Raw genomic sequence first — 19658 nt, forward strand, 5'->3', positions numbered from 1 at the left:
TGAGTTAGTGGGTGATTTCAGACCCAACCTGGGTCTGCTCAAAGTGTCTTCCATCTAAAGTGTTTTTTTCTCTCCACAGTCACCAAAGCTTTCTCGCTGTGGTAACTGTTTGGTTTCTCTATATTATTGTAAGGTTTCAGCTTTAAGATAATGTATGTTGTGATGTGGCGCTATACAAATAAAGTTAAACTGAAATGAAAAGGAAAGTCAAAAAGTCAAAGCAGGGAATATGCAACCCCTTTATTTGGTTTAATCAAAAGTACCAGATTCCATATTAAATCAAAAGCCAAGAAAGCTATAAATATAACAGACATAAACATGGAAATGGTGACTTCTTTGCTTTACATAAAAATCTTTACTTCTTGGTGTAGTGTTTGCATCAGCTTGATGATTTCCGATGCGAAGTGAGCAACTGAGAGCCACCTTCAAAAATCACTGGACATTCATTGTGGCAATGCTGACATCAAACCCATATCTGTTCAGGAGAGCTCTCACCTGTGTGTGGCTGCATGTTCCACCAGCAACAGGTAGAGGATGGTGCAAAAGGTCAAAGTGATGAAAACATGATATTAAAATATACATACAAGGGTCTGGCCCTTGTATGGAGATAAAAATCAAAGAAAAGGATGAACAAGAGCTTAACTGAGCATGAATGCTGCAGAAATCATTTACTAAAAATCAACTCACAAAATAAATGTAAATGAGACATCGCTAATGTATGAGGCCAATGAGTGAGTGGCTAAATACATACAGTAGTTACTGCATGGTTCCAGCCTGTGTAGAGCAAAGCACGGTGAACTACAAGGGCGGCAGAAAGCACTTTCACAGACAGTGAGGAGACACAAAGTCAGACAATAACAAAGACAGACACACAGTCAGACAATAACAAAGACAGACACACAGTAACAGAAACAGACAGACAGACAGACAGACAGACAGACAGATATTGCTGGGAGGTGTGTATTCGCCTGTGTTAAAAAGGTGCGGAGGTGTGACGCTGTATGTCTAAGCACGGTAGAGCAAGATCCTTTCAGCACAGTCTTGGCCGAGCAAGCCGGCGAACTGCTGCACCTCCGTCTCGTCGCTGGAGCCTTTGCGTTTGCGGGAGTAGGCGGCGTAAGGCATGACGGCCCGTCTGTATAGCACCATCGCTCTGCCCACGTCCTTCAGCGCCCGAGCGTCTCCTGGATACAAGCAGGCACACATGAGAACATAGTCAGGAGTGGAGAGGACACAAAAAGCACAATAAACATTGTCCTGATTTTCCCTCACTCGATTGACTTCACCTCTGAGTGACTTGGCAGGGAAACGCCATTGTTCCGAGAAGCCGTTGGAGGAGCAGAAACCAATTTTCCCCCCGCAGCACTAATTCCAAGACGGCTCCAAACCTGGGCTCACGGTGGTTTCATGAGCAGGCAGGTTTCGCTGGCCGTGTTTATGGGGGCCTTGCTCCCCGTTGGCTCTCAAAACTCAGCATCTCATTAGGCCTCGTGTCATGCACTGCCAGCTCCCATCAGACCAGAGAAAACACTGCTAATCTCACAAGTGTGCGTGTTTAGGAGCTAAGAATGGTCCTCTGGAGAGTACAGCGGAAAAAAGGGTGAAAAATGACAACCCTCACTCCGAACCCGCTGCCTCCAGGAGTGAGAGGCGAAGCCAAGCTGCCCACCGCTGGTGCCAAGAGGACACGCAAGGGGGAGCACAGCAGGGAGCATCAACGGAGCCAAACTAACCCAGATACAGAGCTAATAGGTATCAAAATCCACTGTCAGCAGAGGAGTCCTTCATTTGCTGTCACTCACTGGAACCTCAGGATCTTGTATCTCTCTAGAGAATAACATCCAAGCTCTATAGTCACTCTAACTACCATCTTAGAATACTTTCATCTCTCTACTTAGCTCTTATTCCACGTCTTTTCCAAGTCTTCTTCTTTTTCACCTAAAATATAAAGTGCATATCGTTCCATCTAAAACACACACAATCTGTCATCCGTTCAGACTGTCCTGTCTGGACCAATCCTGGTCTGGCCTCGCTGAGAGGAAGCAGATCAAAATAAACTTCAGTCCAGGTTCTGCAGTGCGGTGGACTAGCTTGCCAGGCCCATGGCGTCACATAAGTTGAACAGGAGCGAGTTAGATTTGATATTAATAGAGCTCAGGTTCTATTATTCACCACCACTGTTCCCTGTCACGAAACCTATGTGGCTCAGAGCTGAGAACCAGTAGAGATGTGAGCGCACATCTTTCTGCCCATTTCCTCAAATATTCACCAGCGTGGTGCCAAATCCCACCTGGTCATCAAATCAACTGGGAAAACAAGATTAAGGCGAAAGAATCTGAAAAAAAAAGCCAGATGTTACGAGATGTACCACATAACTGAAAAGAAAGCCAGAAAAAAGAGGAGCTGAGTAAAAGCATAAAGCCCACAGGCTCCTCAGCTCCAACACCCTCATCTCCATCAAGATATTTTCATATTTCAACCAAGATTTTTAAACTACACAGCAAATTCATGTTTTATTTATCAGCCTCCCAGCTCAGTAATGCCCTAACCACTGTTTCCCCGGTCCTCTCCAAAAACTGCTGAGTCACATAATTAAAGAATGCTTGATACAAACTTTTAAATGAAGAAAATCAGCAGTATGGTAAGTCTCACCATGTGGGGAAAAAAAACTTAATTTTAGAAGATGTAAACAGGTTATGTAACGTCCACATGCCCATAATTCTGCTGCATAAAGAATTAATGTGTCCTGAAGGGATGAAAGTGAAAATATCGAAAAGCTGGATGCTTCCTTAATAATTTAAGCTTCCATCAGTATAGTCTTTCTAAGCACCACGTGCCTCCTCATGGTTTATATCAATGTGACAGTCCACTTACACAGCAGTTATGCAAAGTCACACTGTGTGACACCGTCCCCATGTTGAGATATTAAGTAGTGAACATTTTACAGACCAGCAGCATGAAGCTTTAAGACAGTCTATTAATCCTAACAGTAAAAACAAGCGGAGACCTCCCCCCCTCTCCTTCCCCCTTACTCAAGAAAATCCAAACATCCGTTCCTCACATAAACAGCTTTCCTTTTCTTCTCCAGTCATTCTGTCCTCCATCCATGACACCCTCCTCATTCTGAGCAGCTCCAGACCCTGCTCCTGTCAGGCCCACCGGACGTTCAGCGACAGGCTGCTCTGAGGTCACAGCTCCTCAGGGTTGGGGTTCAAGGGTCGGGGGGAAGAGGAGTGATGCGGGTCGGACGTGGAGTGAGAGGGTCAGGGCTGAGGCTAGAGGCCTCGACACCTCGCCACGCTCCTCTCTCTCTCATTCCATCTCGAACCTTCCAAACACCGACTTTACACTGGACACTGGTCAAAGGCCCCAGTGTTAGCACACATCCGCTGCGGCTGACCATGAATGTTGACCTCCACATTAAAGAAAGCAACGAGAGAATTCCCCTGCAATATAAAGGACATATCCTGAGAGGACCGATATCCGTCTCCCCAGCCACTCTGAATGGGAACAAGACAAGGCTGAGAGGCAGAAAGCCTGTGTGAAGAGCAAAGTGGTTCTGACAGTGAGACAAGATATGAAAGTGTAAGTGTACACAGTAAGAGATAGAAATATAGTGGGGAAAGCAGGTGGCTTGGGGCTAATGGCTGGGTGCTCTCAGGGTTGCACTGTCTCCCCCACCTACCATTTAGGTTTCACTGTGCCTTGCTGAAAGCACCGATACTGTGGACACTGTCAAAGTGTGTTCTTACATGAGACATGAAAAAAGGAAAATGAGACCAATAGAGTTAAACCTTAGAGATATTTTTCAACTTAATGCTGTTCATATTGTGTGTGTGTGTGTGTGTGTGTGTGTGTGTGTGTGTGTGTGTGTGTGTGTGTGTGTGTGTGTGTGTGTGTGTGTGTGTGTGTGTGTGTGTGTGTGTGTGTGTACATGGGCTCAGTCCTACAGGACAAGAGCAACTGACTCGTTAATGTGTGTTCTTACACACAGCCCCAATGGCATCTGTAGAATTCTGTAATACTTTTTGGCCTTTTACCTGTAGCCCTTTAATTAATAGGGTAGAGCAGAAAAGTGGATCTAGATGAGGATCCCACCTTGAGGGGAATTCTTGACTATCAGTGTATCCTTTGCATTCCTCAGTCATTCATTTTCCTGTCCCATCCTGCGTGTAAAAACAGGCAGCACATTTCCTACATAGGCCCACTGACACATTGGCTGTGGTCAGTGTTTGTCTAACAACAGCATTTTAGAATGATGGCATTTCATTTGCCTTGCTTACTCTGAGTTCAGTATGACAATAGTTGTTGTAAATTTAATCACCCAAAACCTTTTGACCCAAAATTATGTGCTCATGAAATGCCCTGAAGTTTAATGTCACATAAACTATAAATAATGTTGTGCGTGTTGAGACAGTGCAGATCGGATCAAGGGGTGACTATTTGTGTGACACATTTCTCCAAGTGTTTATCCTGCTGTGCGGACAATGCCCCTACTTCTGTCTCTCTCAAACTGATTATGAATGTGTGTGAGAGTAGTTACATACGTGTCCTGTGAAGTGCGTGTGTGAGCGTACGTACATTTGAGGGAGGCCACAACAAGGCCCTGGGGCCCTCGATGTGTCAGCAACAGGCATGTAATCAACGTAAGCCTGCTTTGGACAGAGTTGTGTAAACTTTAGATTAGCTGTCTTTACACACCTCATTAGGACAGCTCTGTAACCCGGTCACCATTTTAACACATGTCCAGCAACCCAGTTCTCATCCACCCCTGGGTGAAGCGAGTACGGAGCACTCGCTAAAAGCCTGAGTTAGAATTAATGGGGATTTTGCAGGCAGTTCTTGTCAAAACTGAATTTCTTTAAAATAGAACTTTCTGTGAAGTTAGTTTGAGCTTTTCTTAGTCTTTTAGTTGTCAATCTTGTTTGCATGGCTAAATTTAAACTAAAAACTCCAACCAAGCTTTGCAACGCACGTATATCTCACTCTAACCAATCGATTCATGCAGCAAAAATGAACCTTATGTAAGGGTTATTGATAAGGTCAAGATCAATGATGATATATTCTGTTAAATAATTGTTGATCATCAAAATTCAGTCAATTTCCTTTTGTGGCCATGCATAATAGAAACTGCAAAAGAGACTTCCTATAAAATAAATAGGAGATTCCTTCACCATTTCATGCAGTCAGGAAGTCCCCAGATTTATATAAAGGTTGTAACATGTCTTTATTTATAGGCCATAAATAAGCTACACATTGACAACAGTGTGCCATGCTGCTAACCCGCTGATGACACAGGGCAGGCTGGCCTGGTGACTGACTGACCACGGGCCATACTTCTGGAGAATAAATCCTCACCGCTGCTCGTCTGGCAGAGGCCATCCTTAGCCACAGTTCAACCTCCCAATCTTGGCAACAGACCTGAGAGCCAACCATCAAGACAGCTAGCAATGAAATATAATGGCACTGTGTTCGCTTGGGCAGCCAGGCCTGAAATAATGTCCGGCCCCGTCCAAGATCAACATCTCACACAGGACTGGCAGCACCACAAGAGCCACAGACACACTAACGCTGGCCACAGTGAAAATCACCGACTCCGAGGCCACCACTTTGTCCGCAGTCATTTGTGCCTGCTCAGGGATTAAGAGTATGATTGACAAGTAAAAGGTGAGACCTACCAGTGGCTAACTGTTAATGGCAATGTTGTAAATGACCAGAGTACTAATGGCACTTTAAACGGTTTTATTTCTCCTGGGTGTGGTGCTTACACCAGCACTTCAAAGACAAAATCTAAAGCCAGGAAATATAAAAAAGGTGCAGAATCTAGTATTCCTTAAGATATGAGTTAAGATTCAGATTATTTATGGCCGGTGCGCAAACTTTAGCTCATCAAACAATCTGACCCTGCGATAGGGGACACAGGAAAGGACACTGTGAGTGAAAAATGGCGTTCACCTCTCTGTCAAGTCAAAGTATGACCTCACTACAGCAAAGTCTTAAAACGTCTCTCCACAGTCATACATCCCTCACTCCTCCCCCACCTGTCTGAGAACCTCTCTCTCATTTCAGTTGCAGCGTGCAGCCACCCTTTCACTTCTAATTTCTAATTTCTATAAAATCATTTTTATCACGTTCCCCCTCTCTCTCCCTCTCTTCTTTTATTACTCCCTCTCTTAGCACCCATCTATCAGTCCCTGTTTACCTTACAATCAAATTCTTGTCCTCTCACATCTCCTATTACTGTCGATCAGTGGCTCTTTTCTGTTCGGTGCCTGATTGGTGATGCAGATTAATGGAGGAAGAGTAAATGGCCGGTACCTGTGCTCACAATCAATCAGGTTACAAGCACTTACAATATCCACAGTACGTGTATGAATGTACACATTTAAAAACCATACACACAATATACAGACTATCTCCAAAATACTACAATACAATGTACAGATTAATGTTATGAAAATGTATTACCTCCTTTTTTCAGTTTACACACTAATCCTATATAAACAATTATGTAATGTCTTCTTTGGTCCTGGAGGAGCTTAATGACATTTGAGTAAATAACCCCTGATGATGCAGTGACGTCGTGGATGGACAGATGGATAGAAATGGTGCATTGGATTTCAATTATGAGAAATGTGGGAGTCAGTGTTTTTGAATAATTACTTTTAGAGTTTACATATATTTTATATTTTGTATCCATATTTTTCCAACAGTTGAATAAAACAGCGACATTTAATATCGTAGATTATCCCAAATAAATTCAGTTTTCAAACTGTATGAGTACAGAACATACTGTATGTGTGATCGAATGTGACACTCTACATCATTTGATTACATTACATATTTTTAAGCTGAGCAGTGATAGACTGTGAGCTGTATAATGCAAAGTTCAGTGGGAGAAGTGGGAGTTGCATGACTCTTACTGCTTTTGTCTAAAACCACCTGGGGCACAAAAATGCAGAATCAACACAGCGGGGTGATAAGTGTGAGAGATTTAATGTAAATGGAGACAGAGAATGAATACGTCTCTCTGGCCATGCACCAACACAGAAAACAATTCAAAACTCTCCTGTCAAAACTTTCAAACTCACTTACATTCTCCCTGGCCCCAGGCTCTGGTAATGGGCGTCTGCCAGTCTACCGTCTACATGCGGTTTATTACTGCTGATATCACTATTCATCTAATGACAACGCGATCCGTCCATATCGACAGCACTAGCCCTGATCTGACCACGCTGAAAGATCATGGGGAGAGAAGACCGTGTGATCAGATCCTCGGGCCCCTGCTCAGTGAGTGAACGTTGGAGACAAGCCCACAGTTTTCCAAACACCATTACGGTGAAACGAGATCAGATATGACCACATGGTTCATGGTTTCTTTCAAAATAGCATGCATGAAGAACTGCAGGATCCAAGACTGAACTCACAGCAGGAGCTCATTTTAGCTTCTTAAATGAATCATGATAACAACACAGAGTGGAGTTTTGTTTGGTTGTTGTACCTGCATCTGGATCCTGGTTGAAACGAGCGTAGTGGGAGTTCTCCAGCTGCAAGATGCATCGCTCTATTGCTACCCAGGCATAGGTCTCTGGGCACAGGAGGTCTGATGGCCGGTACTGACCCTGGGGAATGGGAACAGGACAGAAGGAGAAGGGGTTACACAAATCAATAATTATTTAGGTTATTGATCAACAGGAAATGCCAACAATCCTAAAAGGTGAGTGGCTTATCCAGCAAAAATGAGTTTGAGTATTTTTCTTACTGCAGTTTCATAAATGTGAGAATTTTTGTTGGACATTTAGTTTTTTGAGCATTTGAGCAGTTTCCTGAATTTTATTGACTTATTATTAAATCTAAAAACATCAGGGGAAACTAAATTAAAAGAAATAATAATAATTTGGAGTTAAAGGTTTCACAAGCCGTAAACTGTCCTCAGGGTCAGGATGAGGGTTGAGTCCTGGATCGAACAATGCTGTTTAAGTTTGATTTATGCTTCTCTGTGGCAGCAGTCTTATGTCGTCTGCAGTGTTGAGCAGGAAATGTAAACACACAACTATATTGTAACGTGTGCTTGTGAAACAGGTACAAGTCTGTATTTGACCTCACATTTTGGATAGAAAATAAACCAAGCTGAACAAGAACAGCTGCAGGGCCTAAGAAAAAAAAGTTAGAGAGGTAGAGAATAAACGAAGAGAAGGAGGGGAAAGAGAACGCCATTATCAGGGACCTGCGTTCTATCACATGACCCCAAACAAATACGAACTGCCGAGATAGCTCTGTAAACAAGCAGGCGCCTGCCTCAGGCCTGCTGCACTGTCTCAACACACACAACATTATTTATAGTTTATGTGACATTAAACTTCAGGGCATTTCATGAGCACATAATTTTGGGTCAAAAGGTTTTGGGTGATTAAACTTACAACAACTATTGTCATACTGAACTCAGAGTAAGCAAGGCAAAGGAAGTGCCATCATTCTAAAATGCTGTTGTTAGACAAACACTGACCACAGCCAATGTGTCAGTGGGCCTATGTAGGAAATGTGCTGCCTGTTTTTACACGCAGGATGGGACAGGAAAATGAATGACTGAGGAATGCAAAGGATACACTGATAGTCAAGAATTCCCCTCAAGGTGGGATCCTCATCTAGATCCACTTTTCTGCTCTACCCTATTAATTAAAGGGCTACAGGTAAAAGGCCAAAAAGTATTACAGAATTCTACAGATGCCATTGGGGCTGTGTGTAAGAACACACATTAACGAGTCAGTTGCTCTTGTCCTGTAGGACTGAGCCCATGTAAGAACACAGCAGGAAAAGTTCCAGAAAATTCATAGTGGGCAAGTTGGCGTGTTGGTGACATTTCTAACATGAGATGGACGGCGAAACTGAAAACCCTCCAAAAAAAACCAAGGATGAAAAAGAGGTGCAATACATGTATAAGACACTGACAAAGACGTAAACTGGGAAAAAAACGAGATTCGAGAGCTTTTAACAATAAAGGTCGATGCAGGTGTCAATGTTCAGTAAACAAAGACAGGTGTTTCCCACAGCAGGATTTCTATGTCAAGTCCTGCCTCCTGCATGCTCTACCCAGAGGCCACCGCTCGCCTCAATGTTACTGATATTTTCCTGTTGTTGTGAACGCATCTGACCTGGACAATCTCCTGCTGAATTCTTCATACATGAAAGTCCATTCATATCTGAAAATGGCTAGATGGTCATTCCAAAAGTGTATGTGCCAATACCAACACACATGGCTGTAAAGAGAAAAACTCAGAGTGAAGCAAAAGACAAAAACATGCTTTAAGTGCTTCTGCTAACAGATGGATCGAGGTGGAATGCTGTGAATCTGTAACTGCGACGGACACACACATTGATCGGATGCTCTCCGTGTCCCAACAACCTTCAACCTTCTACAACTGTCAGCACAGTCAGCTTGACACTCTCACACTCTACCTCACCTCTATACACTCTTTCAACACTGCAGAGGAACACACACACTCCCACACTCCCACACCTGCTCAGCAGGAGTTCCTGCTAAAGGCCCCAGCAGCCTGGCATTGTACTTCAACTCAACCTGGGGGAGCAGAGGGAGGGTGGAAGCAGAGAAAGGGAGCTGGAGCAGAATGTGAATGGAGCAGCCTTTAAAGAGAAACTGGAAGACTTTCTGCACCATGTGTCAGAATGCATCGGTAAAAGAAATAAGGTGGATCCTTGCAGGCCTACAGCTTGTGACTACAGAGTGAAATGATATATCCAGTCCTGAGCTGTGAAGTTACAGCAGAAAGAGAGGCCTATCTAACCTAAATGAGACTCAGTCTGCCAACGGCAAAGGCACAATCCCTCTTTTCTCCCCCTGAAAACAAGAAAGGATGCAGAGTGGGATGAAGAGTATGAAAGGACACAGCTATTAGTGGTCTGGACAGAGGAGAGAGAAAAGAAGAAAGGAGGGATAAAATGAAAAGCTTGATTTTCCACTATCTATCTGTCAGCTTCTGTTTTTTATTGGACTGACTTTCTTTATCTTCCCTCTTATTTTTTTCCCCCCTTCCCCAGGTTGGCTCGAAGGCCCTGTAATTCACGGCAGCCCCTGCAGCTTCCTTGGCTCGCCTTCAGCCCTGCATTTTCTGCCTTTGCCGCAGCTTGCTCACATCATCCATCTCTTAATCTAACAGTTACTTACAGAATACCAACAGAGAAGGTATTGGTTTTCTCAAACTTCGATTCTTTGTGGAGAAGACGGATGTGCCAAGTTCAACCAATCTAATAACTGAACGTGAAATGGCCTTTTCTTACAAATCTATGTTGCTGAGGGGCTGTTAGCTCAGCTATAAAGAGGCCCCAGAAAAAGCCATTTTCACACATGAACTCCGCAAAGCAGCAGGAGATTCTCAGCTCAGACACATTCCCCACACAGAATTCTCCAGAGCGTTAAGGCGAGGGGTGGTGCCAGGGTAGAGCATGCAGGGCGCAGAATGTAACAAATTAATTATGGTGCAGAAATCACATGTTTTTGTTTACCACACATCAACGTCAGCATCAGCCTTCATCACCAAAAGCTCTTTTGACATCTTTGTCGGTGTCTTCTACGTTTGTGACGCTGCTTTTTCCCCTAGAGATATTTGTGTTTTTTGTTTTTGCATTTGTTAGAAACGTCAATAGCACGCCCTCTCGTTCTTGGCGAACCCTTTCCTGCTGTTTTCTCACATGGGGTTTACTAGGGGGCTGGCAGAAAAAAAACCTGCAGCCTCTCAATTGCGTTCGCACATACAGCCCCTCCAGAGAATGTCAGGAGATTATCCGGAGTTCAGTGCATATCTGAAAGCAACCGAGGTGTAGTTCTATTATGTGGGAATCCCCAAAAAGCCAAAAGTTTTTGTGTGAGTATACGTGTTTTTTATAGTATGTGTACACCAGGATTTGTGTGTGTCTGATGGTTATGCTGCCACTCTATAGATAAACAGGATGAGGCTTTCCAGACAAGGGTTTGGTCCCCCTCTCTTCAGTAGCTCTATTCCTCCCTTTCTAAATACACAAACCCTCACACACAAACCAATCCGTCACCATCCTTCCCTCCTTCCTTCGCTTGCAAGTTCAGACCGACATGGCGGTGATGCAGATGACTGACAACCTTTGAAAGGCTTGTTCAGCGAGACGGCGGGGAGAGATGGAGACGAACAAATGAGCGGAGAAAGAAGAAAACGTGTACAAACTTCAGCGGGGAGCTTTGGCTGCCATCAGAGGTGTGAGGAAACGAGATGGCGATAGGAGCGAGACGGGAAGGGAGGAGAGGAAAATTAGGTGCAGATGAGAAGAGGGATGGTATTTAAAGTAAATGGGACATAAACTGAGGGGAGCTGATGGAAGTGATAGGAGCCGTGTGAGTGCCAGGACAGCACTGAGAGATGATGTTGGAAGCCGGGGAGGAAGAGGGAGGGCTTGGAAAGAGACAGATAGAGGGGATATGAGCAAAACAAAATACAGATTCAATAGTTGCCACATAAAGAGGGAGAAACTTAGCAAAATGGAAACTGTACATTTACAAGTGACAAAACCCTCTGAGTCATAGAAACCTAGTGTTATGATGATGTACGTGCAGAGGTCACTGTTTATAGGAAAGCAATCTTCTGCAGTGCAAATTTCACAATGGACTAAACTTTAACAACGCAGAGAGGAAAATTACTCAAACCTCATTCAAATAACAAGCTGCCGCAGTGTAAACAATTACACAACCTCCATCATCAGAAGTAAATAAACACATATCTCCACACGGCTGGACACGCAGTTACTCAACACTTTGGAGATCTATAATGCAGCATCACCCACTCTGTCCAGGCCACACAGGCTTTATTCTCATTCAGGGAGCAGAGTGAACTTTATGACCAACGCATTAACTGTCACCTTCTTCCTCTCCTTCAATGTGCGCCCTGTCTTCAAGTTCTGTCTTGTTTTCTCACACCTCTCAAGATAGGGAGGATGCCCCAGGCCCGTACCTATGATTTATATGAAAAGCAATTAATCAGACACATAAATTGAGTGTTTCACTGCAGCGGAGGACGTATCATGAAAACCTACAACTCTCTTCTGCCCTCTGCACCTTTTCTTCCTCTTTACCTGACTAGAAATCAGGCAAGCGAGTTGTGGTTAGTGTAGCGCGCAGACAATTGTGATGAGATTTTTTCACTATATATATATATATATAAGGATCAATCAATATGATGAGCAAATAGAAAATTTAAAAACTTTAAATTTAAAGCAAGGTTTGGCGAAGCTGGCAAGAGCAGGCTATGCTTTGAAAAAAAATACATCCAATACCAGTACATCCAACCCCCTCCCATCAAAGCTACACCTCTGAAAAACATGAACATTGCCTGACAACTATTGGGACGTGAAGAGGATTTCAACAGATTTGATATAAAGTGTTTCAGAAACAAATGACCAACCCTAAGTAAAACACAGATCGGAATAAAACATACAAACTACCATTTCTCAGGGGAAAAAATACTCCTTAGCATGTCAGACCACACTATGTCTAAAATGTCCAAAAGTGGGTTGAGGGTCAGAAATACAGTACATGGAAACAAAACCAAGTGAGGTCCCGGAATGCCCAGAGTGAAGGCTAGAGAGCCCAAACCCCCGCTGGGTCAGGCCCAATGCAATATGATACAGTGAAAAGCAGTAAACAGTACAATAAAGTATCAGCAATTTATTAAATTCCTAGACTGACGCCCCAGATCGTATAAACAGGAGTTATTTTCCTGCTTTTAATTACTTTGTATTTTATTATTATTCCAGATATAAAATGCAGCTATATGCGCTTATGGAAGAGACCTAAGTACCTTCATATCTTCCATTAGAGGGAGACTTTTGGATGATCTTACTCGTCGTTTTATCGTCACACAGCAGAGTCACAGTTCAGTGGAGACCAGGAGAAAGGAGGTGGACTCGTCGCAGTATGAAGGTTTCCCTGCCTCCATCTGCGTTACTTTACACCCACATCTGCTGCTGATTTCCTGCTCATATCTCCAGTTGAGTTTTCACCCACACTACCCCATAGCCGATGTGTCACTGTGTATGTGTGTGCACAAGTCAGACACTGTGCACAAAGTCTAAATGCAGTCTACACGAGTCTCTCCTTGTAAACAGTATCAGTACAGCTCAAATCACTTGAGGAAAGAGCGTTAAGTTATACAGTAATCTGCTGGTCTACTGAACGCCTACTTAAGAGTGAGACAGAGTGGCTCCAAGAGTGTGATGTAAGACTGGTCGCAGAATAGATGAGGTCACTAATGTAAGACCCTCTTTGGCTCTAGCAAAAGATATATTATCCAAAAATAACGTGCAATACAAAAAGGAACCGTTTTTATTATATGGTAGGCCAGGCTTGGACACAATAGTGCATAGGATATTATGTCAGGATAAGCCTATATATTGATCGAAAGAAATGAACAATTTGACCCAAACAGACAAATGTCACGTTTGTGGCCTCTTCATAGTATGTTATTCAACTGGCTGTCACCCGGGACGTGTCTGAACTGGGAGGGTGGACAAAGAGGCCTAGTGTGACCAAGAGGCAGGCAGGCCTAACCTGGACTGTCCCGGGCCAGCTCTCTGACCCAGGGTCACATTCAGCCGATCTCAGCCAAAAACCAATAAACACAGGCCTTGATCCCTACATCCGTACTCTCTCTTAAACGTAAAGCTCTCACAATACACCCCCTCTATAGTCTGAAGACTGTTGAAACGCACACATTCTGTCCAGACAAGGGGCCGAGGCTGGGGGGGGCTGCTGACGGACACATGTAAACAGCGAGGTTCACACAAACAAATGCAGCTTGACAAAAAGCAATAAAAACCGAGCAGCCTGGACAGAGGGACAGCACCAATGAAAGACATGTCCAAACAAGGTGTCTCTCAGAATAGTGGCCCACACAGATGCACTTTCACCACAGTCTGTGACCATATGTAAATATGCATATGTGTGAGGTATACGTGTGATTGCTCTGAACATGTCTGGTGTCTGAGTTTGGGGAGATTTACGCTAACTGCTGCTGTTTAAACACTCGGGGCCCGCCAAGGCCTTTTCACCCTGCTCAACACATTACCACAGAGCGCCCTTCAAATAAAGCTTCCAGGCTGGTAAGTCTCCCCCTTGGGCCCCTATACAATCCCCCCTTCCATCCATCCCACTCAGTCCCAGCACTCCCTCGTCCTGGCTATGCGTCACGGCTCCACGGATGACAGGTTAATGAGGAGAAAATATTTTTACAGGATCGCATTTCGACGAAGCCCTGAGAACCAATGGTAGCACTTTTATGGGCATCAGCTCACAGACGGGGTACTTTTATCTCTTTATCTCCTCTGGCTTTATGGGCAGGCGAGCTGTTACGCCTGTCTGACACAGACCACAGCTTACTGACTCGTAGTGAGAACTGCAGACCCTAATCTTGGTCTTAAAACTCCACTTCTAACTTCTGAGTGTTAGAAGTTAGCGGCAGTCCACCCACTCTCTGAATAAATGTCTAAGTGCATTTATGAGACCAGCTCAGTCTGCGGAGCAGTGCTTATCAAAGATCTGAATGCATTCCCTTGTCAAAAAGAAGCCAGGCATTACAGACACAGTGGTGCAGCTGCAGCAGATTTGAAAAATAAATAGTGGCAAAGGTAATGGCAAGGCAAACACCTCAGCCTGGCAGCTAGAGGGCTCTGGATCAGCTCAGCATGACAACATCTCTAAACTTGCATTTTCACCCTCGTGACCTTCACACCTCCCCCTTGTACTTACCCTCTCTGCCACCCGCCTTCACCTAGCTCCGTCCTTCCACCAGCAGTGAGACTGAATAATCTGACCTGACCTCTTGAACTATGCCCCGTCAGCTCCTCACCCTGTCAGCACTCCTGCTAGGGGGTGCCATGCCAGGGCCGCCCCCAGACCGTGCCGTGGCCTGCAAATGGTTTGTTAAAAACACAACCGTGGCAGGACGTAGGGAAAACAAAAAGAGATGATGAGGCATAAAAGAGAAGAAAAATTATCAAAAACTTTAAACAAATGTTACTGCTGAGAGGTGCACTGTTGGTGGTCTCCTGTCGAGCTAAATCAAACAATGATGTTTCTGTCAGAAAGGCTCCAATTTAAAACAGGAGGAGGGGAGGGGAGGGGAGGGGAGAGAACTGGAAGGCAACGAAAGGCTTTAGCTTATAAATTTCACAGAAAGGGTGAAAATGGACCTGCTTGCTTTGATCTTATTTTGATGGGCACTGGTTTCGATGGGCACATTGTTGGATGGTATTACAACTGGCAGAAAAATGCCGTCCAAAAATCAACTGAATATTGCTTCATCTAAGGAAAATGAGAGAGCAAAACCAACAAGAGGGCTAAAGAAGCAAAGTATGATGGTAAACACATGAGAAAAGCCATTAGCTTCAACAAGGAACCCTGCACTCACCTCTGTAACTTTATACCACCTCCATTTGAGCCACAGTGCATCACAGCACGTGGATATGAACATTGGAGGAACAGGATCGGGGTCACTCGTGCTTGCTATCGCTGTAATAACGTTAGATTAAATGAACAAAACGTGTTTCCAAGTATTATCTCTGAATGAAATCAGTTGAAAGTTTTTTTAGACTGATCCCTACTGTCTCTATCAATCTTTCATCCCAACCAGCATGGTGGCGGGTTGCCTGAGCAGTTGTTGAAAGGAGCATGGAAAGAAACAGAAGGGGTGGCTGCACTGTGCCTGGACACGTAGGACCTGTGGAGCGTTAACCCACTGCTCCACACAAACACGGATGTACACTGTAAACCTTTCCAACTACTGATCAAAAGTAAAAGGCTTATAATGTTTATGCCTGGAGCAAAACGGTAGTCAATCATAAACATGGGATAGAAATACCCTTATGAAAAACACCCACCTCTAAATGCCTCAAACTGTCGTTCTTAATCTGCCCAGATGTACAACAAGTGACACGTAGAATGTGAGGTCACACTCGCACACATAACATACTGTCTGAATGGGCCCCTTCATGTGAATAACATGCATGCAGAGTCCTGATAGCTGTGGCTGAGAGCCTTTAAGCATGTCATAGCCTGCCTCTGCGTACCTGGAGAGGTGACAGAAAGTTTGAGGCAAAGGTTCATTATATTAACATATGCTGCTGGTTATTCATGGTAACATAACGAGGAGTGTTGCTGCGTCAAATGTTCAGAATTGACTTTACTGAACTTTAAATGAAATCCGGAAAAGAAAGAGAATGAAAACTATGAGAATCAACTTCAATCCAAGTTTACTTAGTGAACTGTCTGTCTGCTGCGTGTGACCTGAGAAAATGAGGACCGATGTACATGCCTGAGCTGGGAGGCACTTCGTCGTGTCTAATTGATGTCATGATAATTTAGCTCATGCAGCAGGTGACAGAAAAGCCCACAGGCACACACTAATTAAAGTAAACATTAGCATACCAGCAACTGACTGAAATTAACATCAAACTCTTCAGTATCCTGACACACTGTTCCCACACAGTGGCTGCAGACACCTGGGTACATTAATTTCAGGTCCGCTGAATTCAAAAGCTTCGGCCATGTGGAAAACTGGTGGCTGTTTCCAGAGAACCCACCGGCTCTGTGTCACTACTTGTTGTTTGTCGGCAAGGCGGAGTTGGGTTGAAAGGGAACGGAGCTGCAGCTGCTGCGAAAGGCCTTTTAAAAGTCAGTGAAGTACCACCGGGAAACGAATAGTCCTTTTCATCTTGCCTCCTTTTCTCGTTTGGCACACATTTTGTCACTTCTCTTCTTTTTCTCTCTCCATCTGCCCTCTTCCTCCTCTTTTCGCTCATTTCGCTCACTCCTTCATTCTTTCTCTCGGTGGAAAATTTAATGGTTTCCTGGGCTCAGAGCGAGACATTCTTTCACTGTGAACAATAATAACAAGAGTAAGAGCCTCTTCATGTGACTCTCTCACTCCCTCACCAAAGTGGGTAGAACCTGGTATTCTGTCTGTGTGTGTGTATTCTCTCTAAGTGTGTGTGTGTGGGTGGGTGTGTGTACGTGCAAGTGTTTCATGTGTTTAAACCAGGTACTGCAGACGGGTAAAGCAGACTGGATGACCGCCTCATTTGTTATCATCAAAGTCTGCTTATTCAGTACTTATGTCAAAGTAACTGACACAGACAAGAGCTCAGGCATGCACACATCTCTGTGAAGAAATGGAAAATCACTATAACGCCACATGGATCCATTACTCTTTGTTCTGTCCAGAATAAAAACGTGGAAATTTATAAAACAAAAGCTAATGAAACTCTCTTACAAGCTGCTTAAACTGGATGGTGGAGTTACTGGAGGACAAAGATATTTTAAGAAAAATGAGTAAGTTCGAATCCAGGTTAAGGCAGTTGTTTATGTTTTAGAATCATAATGTAGATCATGTCAAGAGGTGAAGTCAACCTCAGGTACTATTAAACTATTAGAATATAAACCAAGGTTGCATCCAGATATAGACCTACTACATGTTTTGATGGTGGCCAGAACAAGATATGTATGAGCTCTTCAGTCCCCAGGCAGATGTACATTTTCTGTGTTTGACCACAATCTAACCCAATAAGCTACAAATCTGGTGCATAGTCTTTTATGCAAATATGAAGGAGCCAGAGATCTTGGCTTGCTAACCCACAAAGTCTCGGCGTCAAGGCATGAGGACGGTTGATTCAAATGACTTTTAGCTGCACATGAGAGGCAATGTGAAGAGTGGCAGGAGGGCCAAGACCTTTGGTCTCATTTAGCCTCCAACTGCTTCACCTTCTGCTCTCTACAGCTCAACATCAGAGGGCCAGGGAGGGCCAGGGAGGGCCAAAGGACTAGGGACAGTAGCCAGGGGCAGGATGTCACGTCTAACTCTGAATCCAATAGCCAAACCAACAAGGCTCTGTGGGACGCTCCGTCCCAGCAATGAGAACAAAGGAGAGGGCCTGACACTGGCCAGGCAGTCCTCTGTTCCTGGCTGGACTCCAAGTCTTCTCGGACCCTTTAAGGCTGCTCTACAGGACCATGTCCAGGCTTTGGCACTGCTAAGATGTTTTCAACCCATTGCACATGGTGCGGTTCCCCTGGGCATGCAGGGATGTGACCTGGCAGAAAGGACTTTCTTCCCAACACAAGAATACACAGAGAGTCCACTCTCAGACTGGAGCTTTACACTGTCCAATCCTGAACACAAAAGAACAGCTCAGGTGGAGGCTTAAAGTGTTACCTTACTACTAGTTTTTAAAACTGAGTCCCCATAAAAATGAGTCACCATAAAATGCCTTTCACAATGCCACTGGTATCAGTTACACAAACAATGCAGCTCAATTACTCCTCAAGGAATTAGAGCACTGTATGAACAATTGTGTGAAATTCCCCAGCGAGGAAACTGGTTTTAGATAGTTTTTATTATCAGTATAGTATTTTAGTTGCGTTAAATAAGGTCCACAAAGCTTCAACTAAGATTAATGACTTCACTGTGATTTGAATGACACATCTCAAGTTGAATGTTTCCCAGACACACTTGGCGTTTTCCCAATAACTTTTCTGTGCAAATTAAAATGTTTAAAAAAAGCATGATAAAATCGTAAAATCGTTTTTTAAAAGATTAGCGTATGTTTTCCCGCATACCTTTTTTTCAACATTTTCAGTGTTCCCAGGGAATATTTCATGGATCTTGATGATAGTGTGTGAAGCTTAGTCCTGCTTGATTGAATTTAAGGGGACTGTTGGGGCTTGGTGGAGGTATACAGTCTAATGCCATTCTTGTTATTTAGTATTTTTATATTTATCCAAATATTTCACAAAAAGCGCAAGTTTTGGGTGAGTGAAACCCCACCTAGAGTGCACAGAGGGTCCAAAGAGAAGGGGCCTTTTTTAATTTGAAATATCTCCACATTAGTGTGGATATGGTCTTAGAAAGTGATGGGTACAGAGAGTTCCCAAAGAAGTGGCAAGTGGAAAGGAGGGGGTGGATGGATAAAATGGAGAGAGGGAGTAGTGTTGAAGGAGCTTGAGTGGTGTCCAGCGGGGTTCAAGTGTTGGTGTTTTGGTCCTTAAAGAGGCAAGCAGCAGGACTGAGATCCAGATCCAGTAAACCCCCTGCAGAATAACAGTGGAGTTTAGGGGCTCCCCCATTTTAGAGACTTGAACAATTCCACGGTATGTCTGTGCATTAATGAACTACTCTGCCTCATATGCAAATCAGACAATGGAGTGAGAGACTGTGCATGTGGTGAGAGTGTGTTTGAGCGTGGGTGTGTTTCTGTGGGAGTTTGAGAGCCCAAAGGTGGGAACTGGGCAACCTTCTCACCCTTGTACTGTGTTCCTCCAAAAAGGGAAAAATGGGAAAAAGTGGGGAGGTCGTGAACAAGACACTGCAGTGGCCAACACACAAAAACAGATATGGGGGGTTGAGGAGTAAATGCCAGCACAGGGAGGGGGGGTGAGGTACTGTGGTAACAGCGTTCTCAGACAAACACTGTGATCAAGATTCAACGCACAGGCGCATAAGCAGAGCAAACACACACACACACACACACACACACATTCCATACACAGGCTCCCGAACTGAGAAAACGGGCAGAGCACTATGCAAACGCTAAAACAAGATGTAAATGGATACAAAGATGTGGCACTT

General features: G+C 44.1%; 1 protein-coding gene across 7 annotated transcripts in view; it reads right to left on the bottom strand.

Moving 5' to 3' along the window:
• Window positions 1-225: 225 nt before the first annotated feature.
• The window catches only part of LOC118118858 (arginyl-tRNA--protein transferase 1), a 52229-nt gene continuing 32796 nt past the window's right edge, over window positions 226-19658 (bottom strand). For all 7 annotated transcript variants that reach the window (XM_035172304.2, XM_035172303.2, XM_035172305.2 and 4 more), the window contains 2 exons: window positions 7502-7622; window positions 226-1184 (listed from right to left, as the gene is read on the bottom strand). In XM_035172304.2, the coding sequence (XP_035028195.2) occupies window positions 1006-1184; window positions 7502-7622 (300 nt within the window). In that variant the 3' untranslated portion in view covers window positions 226-1005. The remainder of the gene's footprint in view (window positions 1185-7501; window positions 7623-19658) is intronic.

Source organism: Hippoglossus stenolepis, chromosome 12 (assembly GCF_022539355.2).
Source record: "Hippoglossus stenolepis isolate QCI-W04-F060 chromosome 12, HSTE1.2, whole genome shotgun sequence".
Classification (NCBI taxonomy): domain Eukaryota; kingdom Metazoa; phylum Chordata; class Actinopteri; order Pleuronectiformes; family Pleuronectidae; genus Hippoglossus; species Hippoglossus stenolepis.